The 24481-nt window shown below is 31.7% G+C and overlaps 1 protein-coding gene across 14 annotated transcripts in view; it reads right to left on the bottom strand.

Annotated features, from left to right (window-relative positions):
* Vps13b (vacuolar protein sorting 13 homolog B) overlaps nt 1-24481 on the bottom strand; it is a 683809-nt gene that overhangs the window by 570010 nt on the left and 89318 nt on the right. For all 14 annotated transcript variants that reach the window (XR_010050305.1, XM_063257835.1, XM_013143877.3 and 11 more), the window contains one exon: nt 21347-21471. Coding sequence is in view for 13 of the 14 variants with exons in the window: in XM_063257835.1 (XP_063113905.1) it covers nt 21347-21471 (125 nt within the window). In the remaining variant the exon portion in view is untranslated. The remainder of the gene's footprint in view (nt 1-21346; nt 21472-24481) is intronic.

Genomic DNA, 24481 nt, shown 5'->3' with positions numbered 1-24481 from the left:
TCTGATTTAGAGATGACCTCTAACCTGTATTTCCTCTCAAAAGTATTTATGACGTCTTTACATTATACCCAAATCTGTACTTCACATTAACACAGAAAAATTATTTTGGAATTTCTATGCTACAACATCTATTCCATTAATGCCTACTATCTGATTTTGTCTACAAATAAGATGTTTCATGAAATTAAATTTTCCAAATAATAAAACCTCAAAGTAAAATCTGAAATGCTTGTGAACAGTAAATCAAGACTAAGGTTAATAAACAAACAAAAATAAAGACATGAAAAAGAATATTATTAAGATGCTTACTGTAGTACACTCTCTCTCTCTTTACCCCACAAATCTCTATCCTTTATTATATACCCAGACACATCACAACCAGAGAGTAGTGGACAATACTACAAATCAATTAAAAAGTTAAATGTGTTTGAGTGTTCCTTGAGTGCAGCATATTATTGGATTGTGCTTCTTGATCCATTCTGCCAGCCTATTTTCTTTGATTGGTGAGTTGAGACCATTTACATTGATGATTATAACTGATGTACAGTGTTTCTTTTGCACATTGTTCCCTTATTGCTTGTTCCCTATCTCTCTGTTCTGTTTAATGGTTGGCCCTTCCTGCCAGCTTCCTTCTATAGGTATTCCTGCGTTTGCAGTCTTTGTTATTTCTGTCTGTCTTTCAGAGAATTCTGTAGGGCTGGTTTGGTGGTCATAAATTTCTTCAGTTGTTCTTTGTTATGGAAGTATCTTATTTCTCCACCAACTTTGAAAGTTAATTTTGCAGGATACATCAATCTGGGTTAAAGATTATTTTCCATTAGGGCTTGAAATACTTCAAGTTTTTCTTGATTTTAAGGTTTGTGTTGAGAAGTCAGCAGTAATCCTAACAGGCTTTCCCTTATAGGTGATAATCTTTTCTCTACCTGCTTTTAATATTTTGTTCTTGGGCTGAATTTCTGGAATTTTGATTATATCCCTAGTATAGATTGACTTTGTGATACGTATTTGGAGTTCTATATGCTTCATTTATTTGTACATCAAATTCTTTATATATGTTTGCTAAGTTTTCTGCTATTATTTCTGTGAAGAAGTTTTTAATGGCTTTTGTGCTGTCTCTTGCTTTTCACGTTGTGTTTTGTTTCAACATGTAGCTACAGAATTGATTTTTCCTGCTCTCTTGTGATTTTTAGGATATTTTTCTTTTCACTGTCACTCGCTGTTACTACCTTCTTTATCTGATATTCTCTTTGGCTTCATTCCATTTGCTGCATATCCTTTCTTTTTTTTGTTTTAATTTTATTTAAGGAGAAAAAGGAAAAAAAGCAAAAAAAAGGGTACAAGTTATACAGAATTTCAGAAAAAAATAAACAGTAGGAAATCACTAGTTAATGGATTACATATGGTCATCTTAGAAATATTTGTTCAAGTTATAAAATTAAAGCATATAAAGTGGATATTCAAACAGTGAGACTGCCAACAGTTCTGTTCAATGATCCAACAAAACTCAGTAATATCATTGTCTATCTTATACACTTAAATATACATGCAGTTATATCGTTTAGAGCACTTTCTTTTCCTCTCTTATGTACAATGACTATTACACATTTTGGGTTTTATTATTCCCACAGTTCTTATTACTTTTTTGGAATAGAGTAAAACCAAATGTGATATAACAGAACAGAGTCGGTCAAATCAAAAGGGTGGACATAATAGATAATGTAAAAACATAATACAAGGTGATCAACAATGGTTACCATAATGCCTCCCGCTATCTCAAATAGAATTGCCTATATCATTAGTTGTAATACAATTGAACAAAACAGTAAAGAACAAAACCAAAACATTGGAGACATTACAGGTCTTCAAAAGTAGATAATAGTCAACCAGAATGGACGTCATAATGAATCCCACTATCTTCACAGCTGTTGCCTATACTTTCGAACCTGATACTATCCATCAAAACAGAATAGAGGAGCATCAGTCAAAACAAGATGGTGAGAGCAACACAGGACTTCAAATCAAGTTAATAGAAAATCACAGTGGGGTACTATAATATATCCTGCTATTTTTAAATTTATTTTTCCCTTAATTAAAAAGATAAAAATAAAAAAGTAAATAATGAAATGGAGATTGAGATAAAAGAGGGCATAACACCAAAACAGCGCAGGTCAAAACATAACCATTTAAGCAAAATAGTGTTTCACCACAAGATAATCCTGACATAAAAGTAGTTACCATATTGTCTCTTTCCTTAAAATCTTTGAGTATAACTTCGTATACTGTAACATCAAATATATCAAAACAATGTAAAACCATTCAAGAGAATGACAGTATTACAGTGTATTTAGAATTAACTAACAGAAAATGAACAATGGTTTCTGTATAATCTCCTTGTCTATAAAAGTTTTTGTTTATACTATCACATATAATAAAATCCAATAAGATACAACAGGTTAAAACTGATGGAGACAGAAGAACAAAAGCTTGATGGGACTTCAAAACAAGAGGATATTAAATCAGTACTACCTATTATGATGTCTTGTTATCTCCAAAATGGCTGTTCCTAGCATCCAACCTTCTCTGCCTCATTTCTGTTGAGCTCTTTTTCTGTCGTTTGTTGTCAGTTTGTCTTCTTCATTTTGCTTTCTGCTCCATTCATTGTGGCCTCTCTGCCACTGTTTCTGGGATCTTGGTATTTTCCTTTTTTAAAATATCCTGCAGTATTCTCTGTAGAGCTGAATTGGTGGTTGCATATCCCCTAGTTCCTCTTTATTCTGGAAGCACCTTGTTTTTTCATCAATTTCCAGGGATAGTTGTGCAGGATATATCAATCTTGACTGGAGGTTATTATCTTTCAAAGCTTGAATTATTTCCCCCCACACTCTTCGTGATTTGATGGTTTGTGCCGAGAAGGCTGCTGTAATTCTGATGGGTATTCCCTTGTAAGTGATCTATTTTGTGTCTCTGATGGCTTTTAATATTCTGTTCTTATATTGGATTTCTGGTATTTTAATTATTATATACCTGAGTGTAGCTCTGTTTGGGTTGTAGGTGGCTGGGGTCCTGTATGCTTCATACATCTGAGTATCTTTACCTTTTGCTAAATTAGGAAAATTCTCCTGGATTATTTCTGTGAGTAGCTTTTGTAGTTCATTTGTGTCCCTTCCTCTTCTTTTATGTTAATTCTTAAGTTATAGATCCTCTTATCATCTTCTAGTCTTTGTATTATTGCTGTTTCTTTGTTATTTTAAAGAAGTTTTTCATTTCATGCTCCCATATTACCAATCTGCCCTCCAGTTCAGATAATCTATCCTTAGTTTCTTTCAAGCTGTTATGCCAGTTTTTGATAGAGTTTTTAGTTTCCTGGTAATCTCTTTGAACCTGCTTCACGTATTCTATGTTTTCTCTATTTTCTCCATTAAACAATTATCCCCTTTTTTTCTGTTCTTCCATTCCACCATCTGTTTTTTCTTGGGTGGTGTTTAGCATTTCTCTAACTATTCTGCTTATGTCTTGCTTCAGGTCATTAATAACTTCATTCCTGAACTCAGCAATGAAGCTCTGGAGATAGCGCTTTATGTCTATTGGTGCCGTGTCTGCTATTGCCTGTTTCTCAGGATTGGGGGCCGAGGAGCCTTTCTTATTGCTCCCTCTTCCCATATTCTTTGTTTCTTATATACAAGCGTATATAGGAGGCCCAGCTTCCTTCCCTGTCGGCCACAGTCTGTTTGAATTGTGCCCGCTAGGTGTTCCCACCCACTGCCGGGCACCAGGGAGTTACGGACCAGGCAGCCTATGCGGTGCCCGCCCCTCCAGGTCAACCTACCAAAGGCTTCACCACAAGGGTGCACCTCCAGGTGCTGGGACCTGGGTTGTGCTAGCCTACTGGGTCTGAGCCAGCAGTGTTACGTAGGCTAGGCACTGCTCACCAATCCCGCTTAAGAGGGGGATATGTGACTGAAGTCACTACAGCGCCCTGTTCCGGCAAGTCTGCCTGGTCCCAGAATGTCCTCTGTTGGAGCCTCCTAGACTGTGGAAGAGTCCCAGTTTCCCTCACTCACTGCAGGTCGATGCACGGCTCCCCGCCCATCCCGCTCTCAACTCCATTCACTGATTCCCATTCTCAGAGCTTTTGCGTGTCTCTCTCCCTGCCGAGCCGATTCAGATGCAGCAGTGGCAGCAGGAAAACCAAATCGTGACTTCCAATGGTGCAGGCTCCAGCTTCCACACTGAGGCTTTATCTGTTCCTGTTATAGCACCAGGATTGCATTCCCAGTTGGTTTCTCTCAGCCCAGTTCGTTCTTGGATCAGCAGTGTATATCTCCTCTTGCTTAGGATTCCTCACTCCACATCATTCCTGGATTCTAAGCTGGGTCTCTCAGAGAGCCTCCGTAGCTGCTGCTATCTGTCCGCCATGTTCTCCCGGAAACTGCATATCCTTTCAATAGGGTTTCTAATCTGTATTTCTATTTGAATGTGTTTCACTGATTCCATTTTTTGTCTATGTTTAGCACTCATCATTTCCATTGTTTAACTGAGCTCCATTTACTTATTTGTATCTGCTTTAATGTCTTTCATTTTGATAGTCATTTCTTTTTGCACCTCAGAGATTATCTTTTTACCTCTTCCATTTGTTTTTTCACTTTTGTTGCTATCATTTCAGATAGTTCCATTTGAGGGCTTCCAATTTCCTCTATCTCTTTGTATTCTGGACTTGTCCTAGGTGGACTAAGTGTTTAGGACTGAATTTTACTTTTTCATGTTGTCATTTTCTATTTTCTATTGTATTTTGTTTTCTATATTGATATTTTTAAATTATAATGTTAGATAGCCTTAACACTGATGTCAAAACTTTCCTAGGAGGTGCCTGTTCCTCAAGATGTCTCCTCTAGCCAGTAACTCCTCTCACAGGCATGACCGTACACCTCTAGCCTGCACCACTGTACTCCTATGATGGGCAAGCCGCCCCAGGGCAATGGAGGAAGCACAGTGTGGATCTACATTCCACTCAGTGATACCACCATCCCGAGGCAATAGAGGAACGAGAGAGTAACAGACATTACTGCATATCAATTAAAAAGATTCTTACCCTACTTCTTATGCTAGCCCCTGCTACAGATACCAACTCAAAGCCAGACTTTCACTGGTATTTGGTACAGCAACACTGTACTGTAAGATACCACTAGAAAATAGTACTGTACTCTGTATTCATGATTTCAGAACCTGGAAAACTGAGGGATAAATTTTCTCCCTTTTCTTCCCCTGGCTGACAATTCTGTGATGTAATTTATAAGCTTCTTAGGAAATTCCATGAAATTAAAGACCAGAAAAGAAAAACAATTTAAATAATCAGATGAAGCTGTAATGAACTGTAAGGCAATATTAAGCAATGTTAACGACTATCCTTCAGCAAAATGGGAGTGGAAAAAAGGACCAAAAAATGTTAAGTGTCACAGAGAGAAACTATAAAAGCAGGCAGAAAGTAGACAAAAACATCACATACAAAGAAATAGAATTTGGGGTATAGCTCAATAATACACTGCATGTTTAACATGTATAAGGTACCCGTGGGTTCAATCCCCAGGATAAACGAGAAGAAAAAAAGTGAGGAAACCTAATATAAATTTCCTATAGAAATACTACACAAAAGCCCCCCCAAAAAAGAATAACCTTACTAAACTGCTACAAAAAAAGCTGTCAGCCCAAAATCAAAAATTCAGACAATGTTAACTTTCAAAAATGTAGGCAACGTAAAGCCTTTATGACTAAACAGTATGTACTATAAGAAACACTAAAGAAGCTTCTTCAGTCTAAATAGTAGATGGATATGTGAATCTATCCGAAGATCTGTGAAACATGCTATAAATGCTAAACATATATGTGAGTGTTTAAAAAGCATTAGATATGTTGTTGCACACCTGTAATACCAGCACTCTGGGAAGCCAACAAGGGAGGACTGCAAGCTCAGGCCTGGCTTGGGCACTTTAGCAACTTAACACCGCCTCTTCTCAAAACGAAAATAATGAAAGGGCTGAGGATATACAATGGTATGAAAGCTTTGGATTTAATATTAGTACAAGGGGGTAAAAAAAAAATCCTTTCTTAATATCTTAAAGAATAGAGATTTCACTGTTAAAATCAAAATATAAACAACATATTCTGGGGCGTATGTGTAGAACTATAACTATGTAAGAATACTATGAGGGTCTGATATAATGAATGACATGGAACATTATGTGACATCAATCAAGATAGTAAAAGATATAAATTCTAAACCTTCTCTAATGTTTTAACTACAGTCTAGAACAGCTGGGTATGGTGGCACATGCCTATAATCCAAGCAGGAGAATCACCGCACAAAGCAGGCACAGCAAGTTGAAGGCCAACCTGAACTACACAGTAAAACCATCAAAAATAAACCAAAAGAAAAAGATAAAATTATAGTTTCAAACAGTCTAGTTACACTTACAATTCATCCCCAAAAGCATATAAGAAAATTGCAAATGTTTGTCTATCATGAGTGGAGAAACTAACAGTCAACCAGACCAACTGGTTACTTTAGTACTTCCAAGCATGCTTTACCATCCAACCCTGGCTGATTATCATAAGCCCATCTCTTAGTTTCTTATACATTTGTGTGTATTATGATATATCTGTTTAGTAAGCCCTGACTAACACACCTGACTACAATACCCAAGTATATGTTACCCAATTCATCAAACCATAACACAACATACTTGCTTCAAAAACTGTTTAAAGATCAATGAGTTTTACAACGTTTTTAAACAATTTGGGGGACTCATTAAATTGTCAATGAAAATGTACAATAAAGATGTAATTTTCCTTGTGATTTATACCACTACACATTTATTAAACTTTATTTAAATTAAAACAGCTCAATAGAAATTCGTATTAAAACTACAACTTCTGAACTTAATCGTTCTGAAATATCACTAAAGCTCCATTTTAACAGTTAAGTTGGTGAATGTAAAATAATTTATTTAACAAATGCCTATTTCTCACATTCAGAAGTTCTTAGTCTGAACATATGTTCATTTTACAGAATAGGCATAAAAGCTATCAATTTCAACATTACTCCGTAGGGAAAAATAAATCCTAGTGTAACTAGTGGGATAAACAACTCATTAAAACTCAACTTGGACAAACTCCAGGATAAACTGAAGGAAACAGAAACAAGTAGGTCTTGATTATATAGTAACAAAAACAGAAATGAATATACTCTAATTAACAAATACTTTTAAAAAGATTCTCATTGTATCATTTGATAATATAGTACAGAGCTGAAGAAATCTCTGGAACAGTGTGTCGTTCTATAAAGAAAATTCTTCCTTCAAATTTTTAAATAGAAAAAAAAATAGAAGTGTGGTTCTTACTACTGAATGTATAGAAATGAAACAATCCATGCAAGTTCATAGGAATACCATAAAATTTTTGCCATATGTACACTTCAGGAACAGCCATCCATTCTCTTTAAATCAACACACCTTATAGCAATTGAAAGAATATTCTCAGTAACAGCTGGATTTAAAGATTTATATAAAGTCCCCAAATGCAAAGTTTGAGCATAAAAATTGGTTCCAAAAATGTATTTTTGTTATTACTCATATCCTGTACAGTAAAATAAGATTAGTTCACATTTTCCAAAATAAAATGAGTATAAAAACTTCACTAACTCAACTTATGAGAGTAGTTTAAAAAGGTAAGGATTGTACATCCCTTTGCATAATGACAATTTACAGAACAAATCATACTCATAAAACATTTTTTAAAATTAAATAGTAGATAAAGAATTCTTTATTCTCACTCCACTTCTTATGAGTGTAACATGCACATTTAAGACTTCTATATCTTGATTTTATGAATTAAAATGTAACCCATTTATCATTTTAATGGGGATATTTATGTTTGTGTGTATAGGTTCTATTTAATTACTAAATTATGTGTCTTAGAGATCAAAGTCTTAATCGATTAATATATAAGTTTTCATAGTAGTCTTTTTATTTCATGTTCATCAGCAGATTATCTAAGTATTCTTTTTTCAAAATCCTTACCAATATTAGCTATTATGATATATTTGAGTTCTTGCAAAATTACTTTGTTAAATACAAATTTTACACAGAGTATATTCCATTATGTTGACACATGAAAATATTTCACCATTTTTTGAAATTCTAAAATAGTCTTCGAATTTATGTTATAAAGTAAGAATAGAAATAAAAGCTGTTTCTTACTAAAAGACAAAATAATGACTACCTTAGTTATTGCAATATATAAAATTGAAATTCTTACAGTAAACTAACCGAACAAAAATAAATTCTTATACAACCATCATGAAATGCCATTTCACATTCCCTGGAATAGACATAACCAAAAGACAGCAGTAAAAACTGGAAAGACCATGAAACAGTAGGAACCTTGGTACATTGTTGGAAGGAATATAAAATGCAAAATGGATTGGTAGTTTCTTAAAAAGTGAAATATAAATTTATTAGATAACCCAATAATTCCATTCCAGGCATGTACCCAACAGAATTGGAAATGTAAGTCCACCCTACCACTATAATGTTCATAACAAAATCATTCATAATAATCATAACAGTACAAATAAGCCAAATGTCTATTACAGAATGAGTAAATAAAATGAAGTCTACTTATACTAAAAAACAACAACAAAAAACAATAAAAAAGGAATACAGTATCAACACATGTTACAGCATGGATGAAATCTGAAACAAAAGACCATAGACTACAAATTCCAGTAATAGCAAATACTTTAAAATGTATGTGTAGATATAGGGTTTAAGTCACTGCAATAATAAGATTCTGATGAAAATTAAATTAACTAAAAATCAATGAACTGTATGTTTAAAACAGGTTAGTTTTAGGGAAATGATGCTTTTTTATTCAATGCATAATATAAATGTACTTGATTATTTTAGTTACTAAGATTTTTAACACAGAAACATTATGATCTCAAAGGAATATTATCCAATTTAAATTCAAATTTATTAGGTAAGTACCAAGCATTAGCTACTGCTAATGCTTAACTACACAAAAACACTATATTCTTATGAAGAATTTAGTATCTACCATAGCAAAGCACAGATACAGTTGAAACATGCAGAGCAGAAATCAAATGCAGATTGTTGCTGCACATTCTTCCTAATTCCATCTGATCATCTCCACTTTGAACTTTTTACACACTGAGTTCCAGAGTAAAATTTCATTTAAAGAAAGGATCTTTAAAAAACAAAAGGCCACAGCTGGGATTTAGTTCAGCGGCCTAAGTACCTGCTTGGCAAGTGCAAGGTCATGAGTTTGATCCCTAGTACCAAAAAAAGAAAAAAAAGGGCCATTAAGCTATGCAAATTCACTATACCACCAACAGTGAAGATATACTTGTGATGTTAGTAATCCCAGCACTTGAGAGCAGAAATGGAGCACAACAGTAGAGCCAGGGTTTTTAATTGAACAAAATACTTAAACTAAATAAAAACTAAATAATGGCTATGATAAGAGCAAAAGGTACAAGTGTAAAACAGACCTTCACATTAGACACCATGAAGTTGAGGGTGGTGGTTCACACTTATAATCTCACCACTTTGGATCATAAACTCAAGCCTATCCTAAACAGACACAGAGCGAAAGAGACAGACAGACAGACAGACAGACAGACAGACAGACAGACAGACAGAGATCTAATTCCAATACAATGCAAATTCACATTACGGCCTTCCTCTTGACATACATACTGTGCAATCCTTCTCTATGGGTGAGAAACCTGGGAACCATTAACCTAAATAACTCTGCTTATTTAATAAGCTAAAACACTCACAAAATGCTTTAAGAATTGAAAACTACTGTATTCAGCTAGCAACATTTCAAGTTTATTTCATGTCCTTTTTCCTCAGGTAAAATTGACAAAGTGTAACATATCATAATCTTAACTGTAAAAATAGTTGTTTTCACAAACACACCATTCCTATGACCCAGAGACAAGCAAGATATAAAAATTTCCATCTCCTCAGATGTACCCTTGTGTTCTTCCCAGGTAATCCTTCATCTTCCATTCTTTTAGAAATAATCAATCATCTTTTAGATTTACTTCACTACTGAATACCTCTGACTATTCTAGAAATTCATACAAATAGAACCATACAGTATGTTTGCAATATCCTTTTGTGTTCAATTTTTTTCAATTAGAAAATACAATGGTATGCAACAGTAATTCATCTTTCTAAATTAACTGATTAAATCAATTAGTAATATATGCAACTAAAAATACGTCCTTCTTTGGCTTACTCAAAATGGTATGCAATCTTTTCAAAAAAGTTCACCTATTAATTTTATAAATGCTGAGACATACATTCATTTTTTAAATTGAAAAATAGGCAACAATAATAGTTAACATGGCTCAAACCCATATGTGCAAACCACACTTAAAAGTAACATATTTGTTAACCTATTTAATCTTCAAAATAACCCTAAATTAGGAATTACAAATTGTCCCATTTTATAAATGGAAAAATTAAAGCTGAAAACTAAAACATAGATAAAATTTCCCAAGATTACAAAGCTAGTAAGTAGAGTAGACAAGATTTTAATGCAAGCATTCTACTTCAGGGTTTCATACTCTTAACCACCGAACTTACATAAATCAGGTGTTACTCAACACCAATAAAAAGTCATCACAAACAAGTTAGCAATAGCTCTGGACTCTCTGCAAGGATTTTTGTTAATATAAAAGGAAAAAATTTTGGGCAGTTTATTCTGTAACCTTGTCACTCAATATACATCATGAAAAACTTTCTATACCAATGTGGGCCTTGAAATCCACTATGAATAAGCCATGGTGTTTGCATTTTCTTTCTTGATCTTCTTAGAATTTGAGCAGTTGCTATTAAATATGATTTATAGCCAGGTTTGTCTGACTTGTTTTTGGAAGATAGTTCACTCAGTTTTTAGTACAAAAGTATACATCTTTAAAATATTTTACAAACCCATCACAGTTTGGTCCACTTGGCTGTCTAAACTCATCTGAAACATCATCTTTCCTATCCTCTTACCTTCTTCAGTTTCTTCCCTTCCAGCAGTGTTTCACTACATTGTTTCACTAGTCTATGGACTAAATAACTCATTCCTCAGACTTTGACCCAAATGATACTTTTCTTGCAAAGTAACTTTCTCTTAATATGTTCCTTCACAGGACAATGTTCTTGCTTTTCATTGTATTTTTCACTAAAGTGATTGTATACTGCTTTCTACGATTATTTAATAGTACTCCAATCCTCAAACAATAGCTTTTGTAAGACAGGCATCAAAAAGGTTTTTAAAAGTGACTCATTAGCCAGCTGAAACATAGAGAATGCTAAATATTAACTGTTTCTTCTAGGAAACTGGCAATGGATTTTGTTATAAATCATAACAAAGATTTGATTATTATCAAGAACTCTCTAATGGTCACCAACATGTTAATAACAACTTCATTATCAACAAATTAAAAGATGCCTAGAATAAGTTACTTTCTTTCTCTAGCTCCACCATATCAATTTCTCTGATCCTCTAATTCCATATCTTAAAACAGAGATTAACACTTTTGTATTACAAAAGTTGGTTGTGAGGTTCACAAAAGTTCCTATATTAGTGAAATGTATGTAAGATTAAATGCTAAAAGTATGAAAAAGCATGAAGTTGTGAATTCAATTCTCAGTACCAAAAAAATTGTTTTTTGAATAAAGTATCAAAATGCTACTCTTAGAGTTCCTTCATTAAGTATGCACTGTCTGATCTTTTGAATATGAGAAACCCCAAATAATATCTGTTCCTAAATTTCAAATTAATGTGTCAAAAGACCTTAATTCATTCAGATTCCAAAGGAAATTTAAAGGCAGTGAATTTTTAAGACTAAATTTAGGGAGTTAGTAAAGAGATGGTCTTTTAATAAATACACTGAGAATTCCTTTCAACATACCAGTAAAAGTTAGACCCATTTGAAAAAATGAATATAAAAGGCATCATCACAACAGACTGCCATAGAATATTTTCCCATGCTACACACAGGCAAAACTAAATATTAAGAAAAGATCAATATAATTCTTCTCATAGAAAGATATATAGGTTATTTAGCAATAGTCTCCAATATTAAAAATTCAAATTTATAATCAATAATCTAAGAATGAACTGTAAATGCTTTTTTGGATCCAATTAAAATATTTTACCACATTTAAAACTTTAAACAAAGGAACTAGAAATGGATCATCTTTGCCTATACAACATTACACCTAACTGATAATAAAATTTCAGTATTAACATCAGATTTTCTAAAGTTACAATCAAAGAAAGACTTTCAGTTTTCATTACACCAACACTATCTTGCTTGTTGGTATTTTAAGGCTTTTACTAAAATGAAGAGGGAAATCATACTTTTAGCTCTACACACTTAAAACATTTTTAAAAACTACAAAAGAATATTTTTCTTTTTTAGTTTTGCTGTCTGGGAATATTTAGTTTTCTGAGACAGTGTCTCACAATGTAGTTCAGGTTGGCCTTGAACTTACTATGTAGTCCAAGCTGGCCTCAAACTAACTATGTAGTCCAAGCTGGCCTCAAACAGCTATCCTCCCACCTCAGTCTCCCTAGTGCTGCTGCTATACGCTTGTATCATCATGCTCAGGAAAAGTCATTTTAACTAGTCATTTATTTAAACATATTGTGAAATGAGAACCAAAACATGAAGAAAAATGAAAATTGGTAGGAATATTAACATACATTAAAAGTGATCTGAAAATTTTTCAATTTATCAATAAAAAGAAACTACCCATACTTCGTTAGTAAAATAAAAAGCACTAATAATACAAATCCTGAACATTATAATTTCAAATTTTACCCATTAATGTACAAATACATTCATCAAATTAAATAAAATACACATAACAGTAGTAAATTTTTAACATTTTTAAGTTAATCTTGCTTAGGAATCAACATACAATAGTAAATATTTAAACATTTTAAAATTAATCTTGCTAACTACTATGCTTGTCACAAAATACTATGATTCTGTCTAAACTAACTTTTACAAAGTTATCTGAGCAAAAAATAAATTTTGCTCAACAAAATGAAAGCATATGAATGGGTATCAAATATTTGATATGTTTTTATTATACACTTGAAAATGCTCTGGCAGGAATATTGGTTAGCAAAATCCTAGAAACCCTAGTGAAGAGAATTAGTCATCTGCTGGATTTAAGGCAAAGATGGAGAACAATGCAAGCAATAGGAGGTTGTGACTAGTAGTCAGTAGCAAGTATAATCTATCTGACAAGGTTCAAATGAGATACTCCAGAAACACAGGCAAAGACTGTCTGCAATAGGAGAGGAGACAAGGCCTGGAGATGTTGTTTTGATGATGGTGGTAGTCACATGACTGTGACTCTCAAACAAAAGTCACTGAAATACACATTTAAAATTGGTGAATTTTGATATATTTAAATTGTTCCAATTATATATAAAATACACACACACACACACATTTTGTTTTTCTTTTTTTTTTTTTAACCACAATGCTGGTACAGAACTCAGGGTCCACCTGCCCATGTTAGGCAAGCTCTTACCACTGAACTACTCCCATAGCCCAAATATAATTTTAAAACGTTATGGAAAACAGTAGCATAGTTCATGTAGTAAACAAAAATAACAGTTATTGTAAATCACATGGCAATGTATCCAAAAGAGTACTATGATTTAGTAAAATTCCCTCACAGGTTTTAAATGTTGTTTTGTTTTTTTTGTCTTATGAGTCTGCTTTTTAATCTGTATAGATGATAATTAGCTATATAAGTTCTTACAAGATAAATAAATGAATCTAATGCTGGAAAAATTAAAGGGGGTGGAGGGAAGGAGTTATAAAAAACAAGTAGAATGTGTTATATACATGCAACAATCCCTATAATGAATGTAAACATTATGCACTGCAAATATGTACTAACAAAAGTAAAAAAGAAAACAAAAGCTATGACAGGAACTTTACAAACTATATTCTATTCTGAATTATTATAAAACAACTTTGAATTATTATGAAATCTTATGAAAGTTAAATACATTCTCAAGTGTAGTTAGGACTCTGTTTTATAATTTTTTTAATTACTACAGGGGCTTTAAAAATAGAACACTTGAAGAAGTAAATTATGTATGAAAAATTAAGTATTCATCTTAAAATATAATTCTCTCCAAACAATAGTTAAAACAAAAAAGGACAAAAATATAGAAATACAAACTCAAATACCAAATATTTAAATATCTGCATTTATTTGGACATAAAAATAGAAGACAATCTGACACTAGAATCTAAAAAAAACTTTCTCTTTAGATGTTAAACTGAGGAAAAAAAGGGAAATACTCAAAATCACAAAGAAAATGTAAACACCCATGATCTCACCCTTGATATTATTCCTTTTTTTCCCCCTTCTAAGCATGAATGAATACTTAATAAAATTCAGAAGCTGGTATTCAGAAGCCCACTCTTTAACTTACAAAAAAAAAAAAAAACTAAACATTTGTTTCAGACATAAAAGCTTAATTTATTTTAAAAGATGAAAGATAAACAAAATGCAAAAGAAAGGATGGCTTATGTAGCTTTTCTTGCTTAAACAGAAATTTGGTCAAAAATACCTGTTATTTTTCCTAGTAGCTTTAAAACTTCAGTTAGTTGATCTAAGAATTTTTAATTAACTGAATTTTAGTTCTTGCAGCATAAATGTATATATGAAAAATAAAATACGGCAAGATACAAAAATGATAGAGTGCTACAAGAAAGCATTTTGAAAGTCAGTAAACTTATCAAGAATTTAAATTCAAAAAGAAAGAAAACTGTCCATCACCAACTACTCCTCTTCCTAAGTAAAATAGACTAAATGAGTTTAAAATGCCTATTACTGGCCAGACGTGGTGGCTCAAACCTGTAAATCCAGCCCTCGGGAAGCAGAGGAAAGAGGAACATTGCAAGTTCAAGATTAGCCTCTGCTACAAAGTGAGCTCAAGAACATCCTGAACTACATAGTAAGATGATGTCATGAAAAGGCAAAAAAATAAGAAATAAAAAAATAAAATAGAATGTTTATGATTGTCGGTGTAGGGCAAGGAGTACAAACACCACTTGTACTTCTGTAATTTCTCAAAAACTATGACAAAAGCCCATGTATATCTGATGATAAGGAAAGGCTAAAGACACAAAGGACAGTCATAACTTCTCAATACTAAAGCAACAGCAAGGTATGAAAACCCCTCATTCAACTCTGGAATGTAAAAAAATCTCTGAGTAAGTATAATGATAACTATTTGTAGACCTACATATATCTTACTCAGTTAAAGAAAACCAGAGATTCAGAATAAAAAATGAGTTAGCTACTGATACATGTTATGTCAAGAATGAGCATCAAAATCATTGTATTAAAGAAACCAGACACAGATTATTTGCTCCCCAAAAAAAAGCAAATTTATAGAAACAAAAAGTAGGTTAGTGGTTATCTTGGATTGGAGATGAGCATTATAAATGAAATGAATGATCTCATTGGAGAAACAAAAAATGTCCTTAAATTTATGGTAAGTTACCTGAAGGCATAAAATTATACACTTAAACAGATGCATTTTATGCTACATAAAATATACATAAAGCTTTTTTAATGTTAATAAAATGTATCAGGATTAAAACTACCAATTGCTAATCTTGTGTGTTGATTCATGCAAACATAAAAATTGAATTCTAGCTTCAGTATTTACTACTCGCATGTGTACAATTTGTGTACGCAATGAGTATAATTGTATCTCATTCATAAGGATGTTATAAAGTTTAAGATCAGACAATACAAATAATACAATTAACATTGCTCCTGGCATACAAATTAATAATATTAACTCTGAGTTATTAAAATCATTCCCACAAACTTCTCTTAATTCCCTTACATAAGCAGAAAAACAATTCTGTTCATGAGTTGTTTCTTTTTTGTTTATTTTGTTATTGTGGTGTTGGGGATCAAATCAAAGCCCTTGTGCATGTGAGGCAAGAAGTCTACTACTGAGCCACATTCCCAGCCCCTAATGTTTTAAAAATAGGAATTACATTCAAAGTAAAAATGTAATACTAAACAAATATACAAAGCAATATTCAGCAGAAATTACAATTACAAAGTACCGATATCTTTTTAAAGCCTTGACAAAAGATGAACCTCAGAAATTCAAAACCAAAGACACTACATGAAAAAAATAATTGAGAAATCCAATTTTTAGAAAAGTTGACATTAAATTCGTAATTGTCAAATACACCCTAAAAAAATCAATTCAATAGTAATGGGAAAATGTTTTTTGAAAGCTGGAAAGTGAAACAATGATATATCAATTTATGCAAAAGTTCTTTCATTTATATGTAAAATCTTTTACTTCCTCTAATCCTAATCAGATGATTTTCAGTTCAAACATGAATCCTTGAGAAAAAGTGAATAGAAAAATATTCAGTATATCAAAACATACTATGCCTGAAACAAAGTGAACATCTTGCAAGACCCAGTATAGCAAAAAGAATAATACAATGAGATTTTAAAAGACAATCTGCAATGCATAAATTTTTCTCTTTAAAATTCCTTTAATTAAAAAATGTATTTTCTACTGTCATCTGCCTCTACTGCTCATTGATGTACCTCCAGTCAGACCCCTGCAGAGTGAGTAGCATTTAACAGTCACTCCCCATGAATGTGTAAAATAGACTCGAATGAATATTATGAAAAAGCAGACAATCATATCAGAAAAAGTTACTAGAGATTTTTATTGAAATTCAGGACCACTATATTCTTTTAAATTTACTTAACCTATCTATCCTCTTGTCCCTGGCTCGTTAATCATCTTAAAAAATACTTTTATTTTTAAAAAAATATGCTTGTAAGATAGCCTCGAGAGAGCTACTTCCTGGCTTTACCATTTCAAGATACATCAAAAATGTGTCTGGCTGAATCAGAAAAGTAGGCTCTCACTAATTAGTCAATAACTTTACCTATGACTTCTTCCTGAAAACAAAGAAATATACATTTCTGTTATCAGTTTCCACTCATTTATGGTATTTTGCTATCGCCACCTGCAACAAGGCATAAGGTAAATGTCCATTTAATGTAGTTTTTGTTCCATTTAGTAGTATAAACTTCATGTCTATATATTAAGTACTGAGCTCTATTAAAGTGTTTAATATAGTTAGAAAAAGATCTCCAGATCTCTCTATATTGTAGAAAGTTATAAAAATCTTTCTGCAGAAAAGCTGTTATATGACACCCATTTATATAAAAGGAAAGCACAAACATATCTGCAAAATAAGCTTGTAAACAATCCAAGGAATTCTAATAAATTCATCCCCATTTCTAGCTCTACCATTTAAGTAGAACTATACCAAATATGCACTTCACTATTTTCTACCTAGTCAAATGACACTAATTGTTAAGGAAAAAAACTACGTTGCATTTAAAAGGATAACTATTCTAGGCAAAAAGCAAAAGATGTAAGTGAGGTATGAAAAGAGTATAGTTAAGATAAACTTAACATTAAAAGTAGTATGATCCCACAGAAAGGCAGAAAACACTGGCAAATCATGTATTTGAAAAGGAGTTAACTCACAAAACATTTAAAGAACATCTAAATCTCAACAATTTAAAAAAACCAAAAACAAGACAAACAATTTCAATGAGCACTTTCTCAAAGCCGGAAATGGTAAATTAAGTGTATAGAAAGACTCTCAACATCACTATTTAGGGAAATACACATTAAAGTCACAATGAGACACCACTTCACATTCATTAGGACAGCTATTATTGAAAGTGAAAACAGTAAGTGTGCACCAGGATATGCAGAAATTCAACCCTTTTACATTGCTATTAGGAATATAAAATGCGAGAGCCAACTGTGGAAGTCAGTAACAGTCCTCAAAAAACTAAATACAGTACATGATCCTGCAATTTCACATCTAAGCATATAACTAAAAGAAATGAAAGCAGAGATTCAGTTGAACACATGTTCACAGAAGCATAACTTCCATTACCAAAAGGCTGGAGGATTCCAAGTATTTACTGGTGGTTAGAGGAAAATTAACACACACACACACACACACACACACAAAAAATTCCCCCTCACAAAAGAACTACTCAATGAATAAATAGATAAGTACTACAATTCTGATATATACTTGTAACATGAATGAATAACATGCTAAGTGATGAGGCAGATACAAAAGACAAACATAGAACAATGATGATTCTACCTATATAGATGCCTACAAGAGTCAAATTTATAGAGAAAAAAATAGTAGTGGGACTAAAGGGGGGGTAATGCAGAACTAATTTTTAATGATATAAAATTTAGAAGTTCTACAGGTGAATGAATGTAGTTATACAACAATGTGAATATACTTATAATATCACTGAATTTTACAGTTACAATACAAAATTTATGTATGCTTTATTACAATAGTAAAAATAATGTTAAAGCAATATTGCACAGCTGAAAGATGCTGACACAAGAGGACAGGATCAAGTTGAAGCGTTAATATCCTTTTGAACCAGTAGCTTGACCTTACTGGGACTCAGTATTCTCATCTTTAAAATGAGAAGACTGTTTTAAATGATGTCAATATGTTTCATTTCAGTTCAAAGCATTCTTTGAAAGGGTATACTGAATACCAGAATAAACAATACTAAAACTCACCCTAGTGTCACTGAGGTAGAGATAGGAGACTTAACATACAGGTTCACTCTTAGTAGTTTTAAAAACATTCAGTTTCAAGACAATGTTAACCACAAAAGCAGACAGATGAACACAAACAGATTTGGAAAGAAAAAAGATCTATCACCAGGAGTGTTATAAATACTCACCTTGAGATTTGTGGTCCCTATCAAACTATGAGTTATTAAAAACAGAACAGTGAAGCACACTTTAAGCTCTCAAGACAAAGAGCACAATGCCAATCATAATTACAAATAATTGAAAAATGCTCAATGAATGGCATTTAATCTCCCTAATAAAACTGAAGCTTCTTAAATGGTAAAAGAACAATAAAGAAACACACAGGGCCAGGAATATAGCTCAGTGGCACAGCACCTGCCTGACAAGCATGCAATCACGAGTTCCATTCCCTATCAAACCCCTATGCAAACCCCACCCCCAAAAAGAAATTTACACAACTTTCAGAAATTTTACTTTCAAACTGAAATTTCAGGTCAAGAACTTATAAATTATCAATGTTCACACAATGGAATACTGACGGCAACAAAAGCAAATGATGAAAAAACTACATTCCACAATTTGGATGAATGTCACACATATTAATCAACCAAAACTAGTCAAAGAAGAATATAAGTCATGTAATTCCTTTTATATTAAATACAAGAACAATCAAACTAATCTATGCTATCAGAAACCAAGACAGTGATTAACTTCACATGCGGGAGAAGGAGAAGACACTTTAAGATACTGATAATATTGTTTCTTCATTAGTGAGTACAAACAGAATTGACATTAAATGATGTAGTATGGATGTTCTACTAAAATAATCCTGAGAGTAAAATAAAACTCTCAGTCTTCACTTAATTCAAGATTTTATTTAATTCAAGTACAATATAATTATATTGTCTGGTGTTCTATTAACTTCAAACTGCACTTACTAACACTTCATTTTACTGAATTTTATATTTGTTATTTTCAAATTAAGAGTTGCTAAAACTACCAAAGATAACATTTTTAAAGAAATAAAAAGTAGTATAGTTATGTAAACTACAGAGAATATATTACTGGTCTTACCTAGAATAAAAACAGAACACATTCAAGTGTTAGCGTTCTGTCTTTAGTATGCAACACTTAAAAGTACATTCTTCCAGATATTTGCAGACATATTTTAGATCACACATGACAATATTTGCAGTAAAACTTACACCTTCTTAGAATAAACATCATGTATTTAAGTATTTAATACTTTCATATAAAATGAGCAATTCATTTTGGAAACTTTGGACATTTTGAGGAAATTAAGAATTTTCCATAGAAAACAGCACTATTAAGATTATTTTAATCTTGCAAATAACAACTAAATCAGCACATAACTGAGATGATAGTTTTCAGAGATATTCAGTAAAATTGAGACTGATCAATTATTATAAATCCAATGATATTTCTTATAATTTAGAATATTAAATTGGCATAAATATTCAATATTATAAGTACATGCAAATAAAAAGTTAAACCCACAGCTAAATAACATAATAAATGACATAGAAAGAATATGGAAACAGAAAGAAAAAGGAAATTTACTAAGAGAGTGAATAATCATCTTTTAATGTCTTCATTTTATCCAACAATTTATTACAAACCTTTTTTAATTTCTATGTTTACTTCAAATTTTCTGGCTCAGTAAGTAACTTTCCTTGAAATTGATGCATTCATGTTATTAATTTTATTTTAAAAGCTACATATTATTAAAATAACAATTAATTTTAAAATAATATTTTTTTCCAAAAATTGTGCCACTTATAGTAAAAAAATAATGGAAAATATATTCCAAAAAAAATAAGGTTACTAATTAAAGGTGAAAAAAGTAAAGATATATTCTAAATAATTTATTTCAATTTTAAAATAGAAAATAATTTCAGATAAATTTTAATAAATCTTAATAGAAAATTTCAGATAAATTTTATTTCATAAATTTAAACTACTTTTATGAAAGTACTACTTTTAATTAAAAACATATGATTAGCAAATACTGCTTTGCTTTCTATAAATTTCTAAGTTTAAGCAAATATGATCTCCAAATGAGGCAATTCATTCCTAAATGCAATAACTAAAGATCAATTCCTTCTAAAATGTAGCTAGTGAAGATGTCAGATAATAACTAAACTTTATGTAAGGGTACAATTTACTCAGTGACCATGAATATGTATAAAAATTATTTAATAGACAAAAGCATTGGCCCTAAATTTTTAACTGAAACCTTTTTTTAAATCTTTATATGCTCTCTCAAAGAAAAAGGTACTTGCTCTTACAGTTCCAAATTACACTCTGAAGCAGCAACATTTTACTCTATCTCTAACACAGATTAACAGTTACTCTCCCAACATTATAACAACAAAAATACAATGAACACATTTCAGACATTTAAAAGATTTGTAGAGTTTCAAGTAAAAGACTGCATCTTCAGTCTTTTAAAATTTTCCATAAAACATATGGGCACCGGACAGATATATTTGATTTTATCCCCTCTTGAAATTATGAAAAGAAACATAAACACATTTTAACATGTAATACTTACCAGCAAGTGGGGAGTTTTAGTAATTTACCATAAAGTGCAGTGCTAAAGGTGGGAATAATTGGCACAGGTAAGCAATATGATCCATTGCAATCCAAAGACGTTAGTCCTGCCTGAAAACCAAATATCTGAAACAAAAAAGAAAAGATCCAAATGTCCACAAAGTTTTAACAAGCACAGGATGAAATACGTCAGCTTCAAATTGCTGTACAACAGCTGCACAATATGTTCCGATGTTTTTTTCTACTTGCGAAATGATCAACGTTTTCTTTTACTCCATTTAACATTAAAGTTAAGAGATCTACACTTGCAGTATTTCTTTCACATTCCTAAAAGATCACTGCTTTTGACTTTTTTTCAAGTTTCACATTTTGTTTCTATATATAAAATTCAGTGTTTTAATATCTGATGAAATACAAATTTTCCATATATAGTTGAATGCATTCTCTCCACTATAAATTAGAAATTAAATAAACTAGTGTCAACAGCATCTAAATAAAGTTCGAGAACAATCTTAAAAACGTATTTTGCCTTCAACTTTCACTATTCAGTCAAAAAAGGATATCCAATAATATCTTGAATTGTTACTTCTCCTTTTTTTTGTGAAAATAATTGTACAGTTTTACACTCCAGAAAATTCAGTACATGGTATAAATTACTCTTTCTATGTTTACACTTAAAATGAGCAGATCACACTAAAAAATTGTATAAGCAATTCCTACTTTTCCTGGGCACGGTAACTGTCTTAATAGAAAGACAATATATTTTACATCAAACATTGCACAGAACTGATATTTCTGCTGTAATTATTTCCAATGCAATAAAATTAAACATGTCATACTTGAAAGACTGACACAATTGCTTCCTAATAACATTCAAAGCAACGTAACCTCAACATTTATCTTTAATTATTTTTTAATCCCTGGGTTTACATTCCACCTGATTTCACAGCTATCAACTCAATCTCCAGGACTAATATTAATTAATAAACACTGTAAAAACAACATTTTCAGATACAGTACATTTACTCAATGATTATAATACAAGATCAAATACTAAAAAACAGAGCTAAAAGTGAATATAGCTCAATGATAGAGCAACTGCCCAAAAAGGAGGCTCTAGGCTAAACATAAATACATTTATAGTTTTAAGGTGTACCCAAATAGTTTCAAAATTCTATTATGTCCCTAACATTTATCAACTTATAATGTTAAGACATTAAGAACTACATTTTCAAAGAAAATTGCATTTAAAAGGACATTTTTATTTAATTACACTCAAGGAAAATTAAAGTGATATAACTACAATATTAACTATGCACATCTTGCTGTTAACAACAGATTGGCAAGTACAAAACTGAGAAGAAAAAAGAAAGAGCTATGTTTTGAATGTCAAAATGATTACTTAAAACCTTAACTTAAAACTTAATTTAGCACACATTTGTTCTTTCCGAAGACCTACCTGTTTTGACCAACAGTGTTAACAAAGAAATGTGGGGGGCGGGGGCCTGCATAATCCTGGAATTTCATATTTGCTCACCAAGATCCAGTATTTAAATAATTGTGAAATTTATAATTATGTAATAATATAAAACATAATTATCAAAACATGCCTAACCTCCAAATAAATACCTCTAGTAATAAAGATAACATTTCACCACATCATACTTCATTCAACCAAGAACTCTCTTCAAGCTAGTTTCTTATGTCCTAATAAATCTCCAACAGTACAATCAGACACTGCCATTAGTAATGGCACTGGAATTGGGTGAAGAGGAGATCCCCTGCTGGTTATCTGGAGAACTGCAAAGGAGTTGGGGCAAAACTGCATATAAATGTGTAATTTTTTAAAATACTGTGTTATATTTACATGTTTTCCACATATGCTATTAAGGAAACATTCAATCAGGTAAAAATTATAAACAGAGGTTCTATTAAACATATTAACTTCTATATATAGCCAAAATATATGTATAACATCACATTGCCCTTCCTATCTACCATATCAAAAACAATTATATCAGTATAAATGTTCACCTCTTCTAAATCATACCAAATGGGTATACAGATTTAAAATACTTATATAATCTAGTGACTTTTCAATGCTGTTTCACCAAGATTATAAAACTTTGGATCTTAAAAAAAGAAAACCAGCCAAGTATGAAAGGAAGTTCCTTTCATGAAGGTTAGTACACGTATCCTGAAACGTAGTAAGCTTGGGGGATGCTGAAAACTAACAGTCTGAACCAGTAAAAATGTATAAAGCAGCTATGTGTAACTATCAACAAAAACTTCACCTCAAGTAAGCATAAATTTGAACAAGATGACATAAGCATCACATTAAATGAAAGTTAAAATATAATGCCACTAAACAAAAAAAAAAATTAGTAAAAGATAAAAATAACTATGACCCAAATTTTTTTTCCTTTTTTGAAACAAGGCTTCACTGTGCAGTTCACGCTGGCCCTAAACTCCCTTTGTATTCCAAACTGGCCTGGAACTTGCAGTGATCCTCCTACCTCAGCCTTTCAAGCTCTAGGATTACAAATGTGTACCCCATAACAGTATTTTATTATTTTATGACAAATGTTCTTGAACTAACATCTCAAAAAGAAACTAAAACTAAAAGAAATTTTAAAAGTTATAAAAGTTCTACAACTTTTTATCAACAAAATCACAATAAATTAGGATTTACAAATTTAAACAGATAAATATAAAAAGTACATATTAATTATAAATGCTAGTAGAAACAGTGATATAAAAAATTATTTTCATGTTGTCATTGTAACCCATACAATATAATGATTAAAGGACAAGTAAGCACTGCCTTGAAAAACTGTTCTGTATGAAATATACTGAAACATATAAAAACTGAATATTAGAACTATATAATAATATAACATAATAATGAATGCATTCCACAGCAAAGGCATTTAGGAAGGAGTAAGAGAACCAGAACTAACTACAGAATTTTAAAGCTAAAACTGCGTAAATATCTGACTCAATCATCTCATTTACAGGAATAATGAAGTACAAAAAGGATTAAAGATGTCTTCAGAATTAGGTATCACTGAAGCAGCAAAATAATGCTTCATTTCATTTAGCTCATCTGTTAGCTCAATTCTATCTAGTCTTCCTT

The sequence above is a fragment of the Cavia porcellus genome, unplaced genomic scaffold, assembly GCF_034190915.1.
Source record: "Cavia porcellus strain 051 isolate PalLab524CR breed Dunkin Hartley unplaced genomic scaffold, mCavPor4.1 scaffold_10, whole genome shotgun sequence".
NCBI classification, from domain to species: Eukaryota; Metazoa; Chordata; class Mammalia; order Rodentia; family Caviidae; genus Cavia; species Cavia porcellus.
The sequence above is the reverse complement of the archived record's forward strand: the minus strand, read 5'-3'. Positions and strand labels throughout refer to the sequence as shown.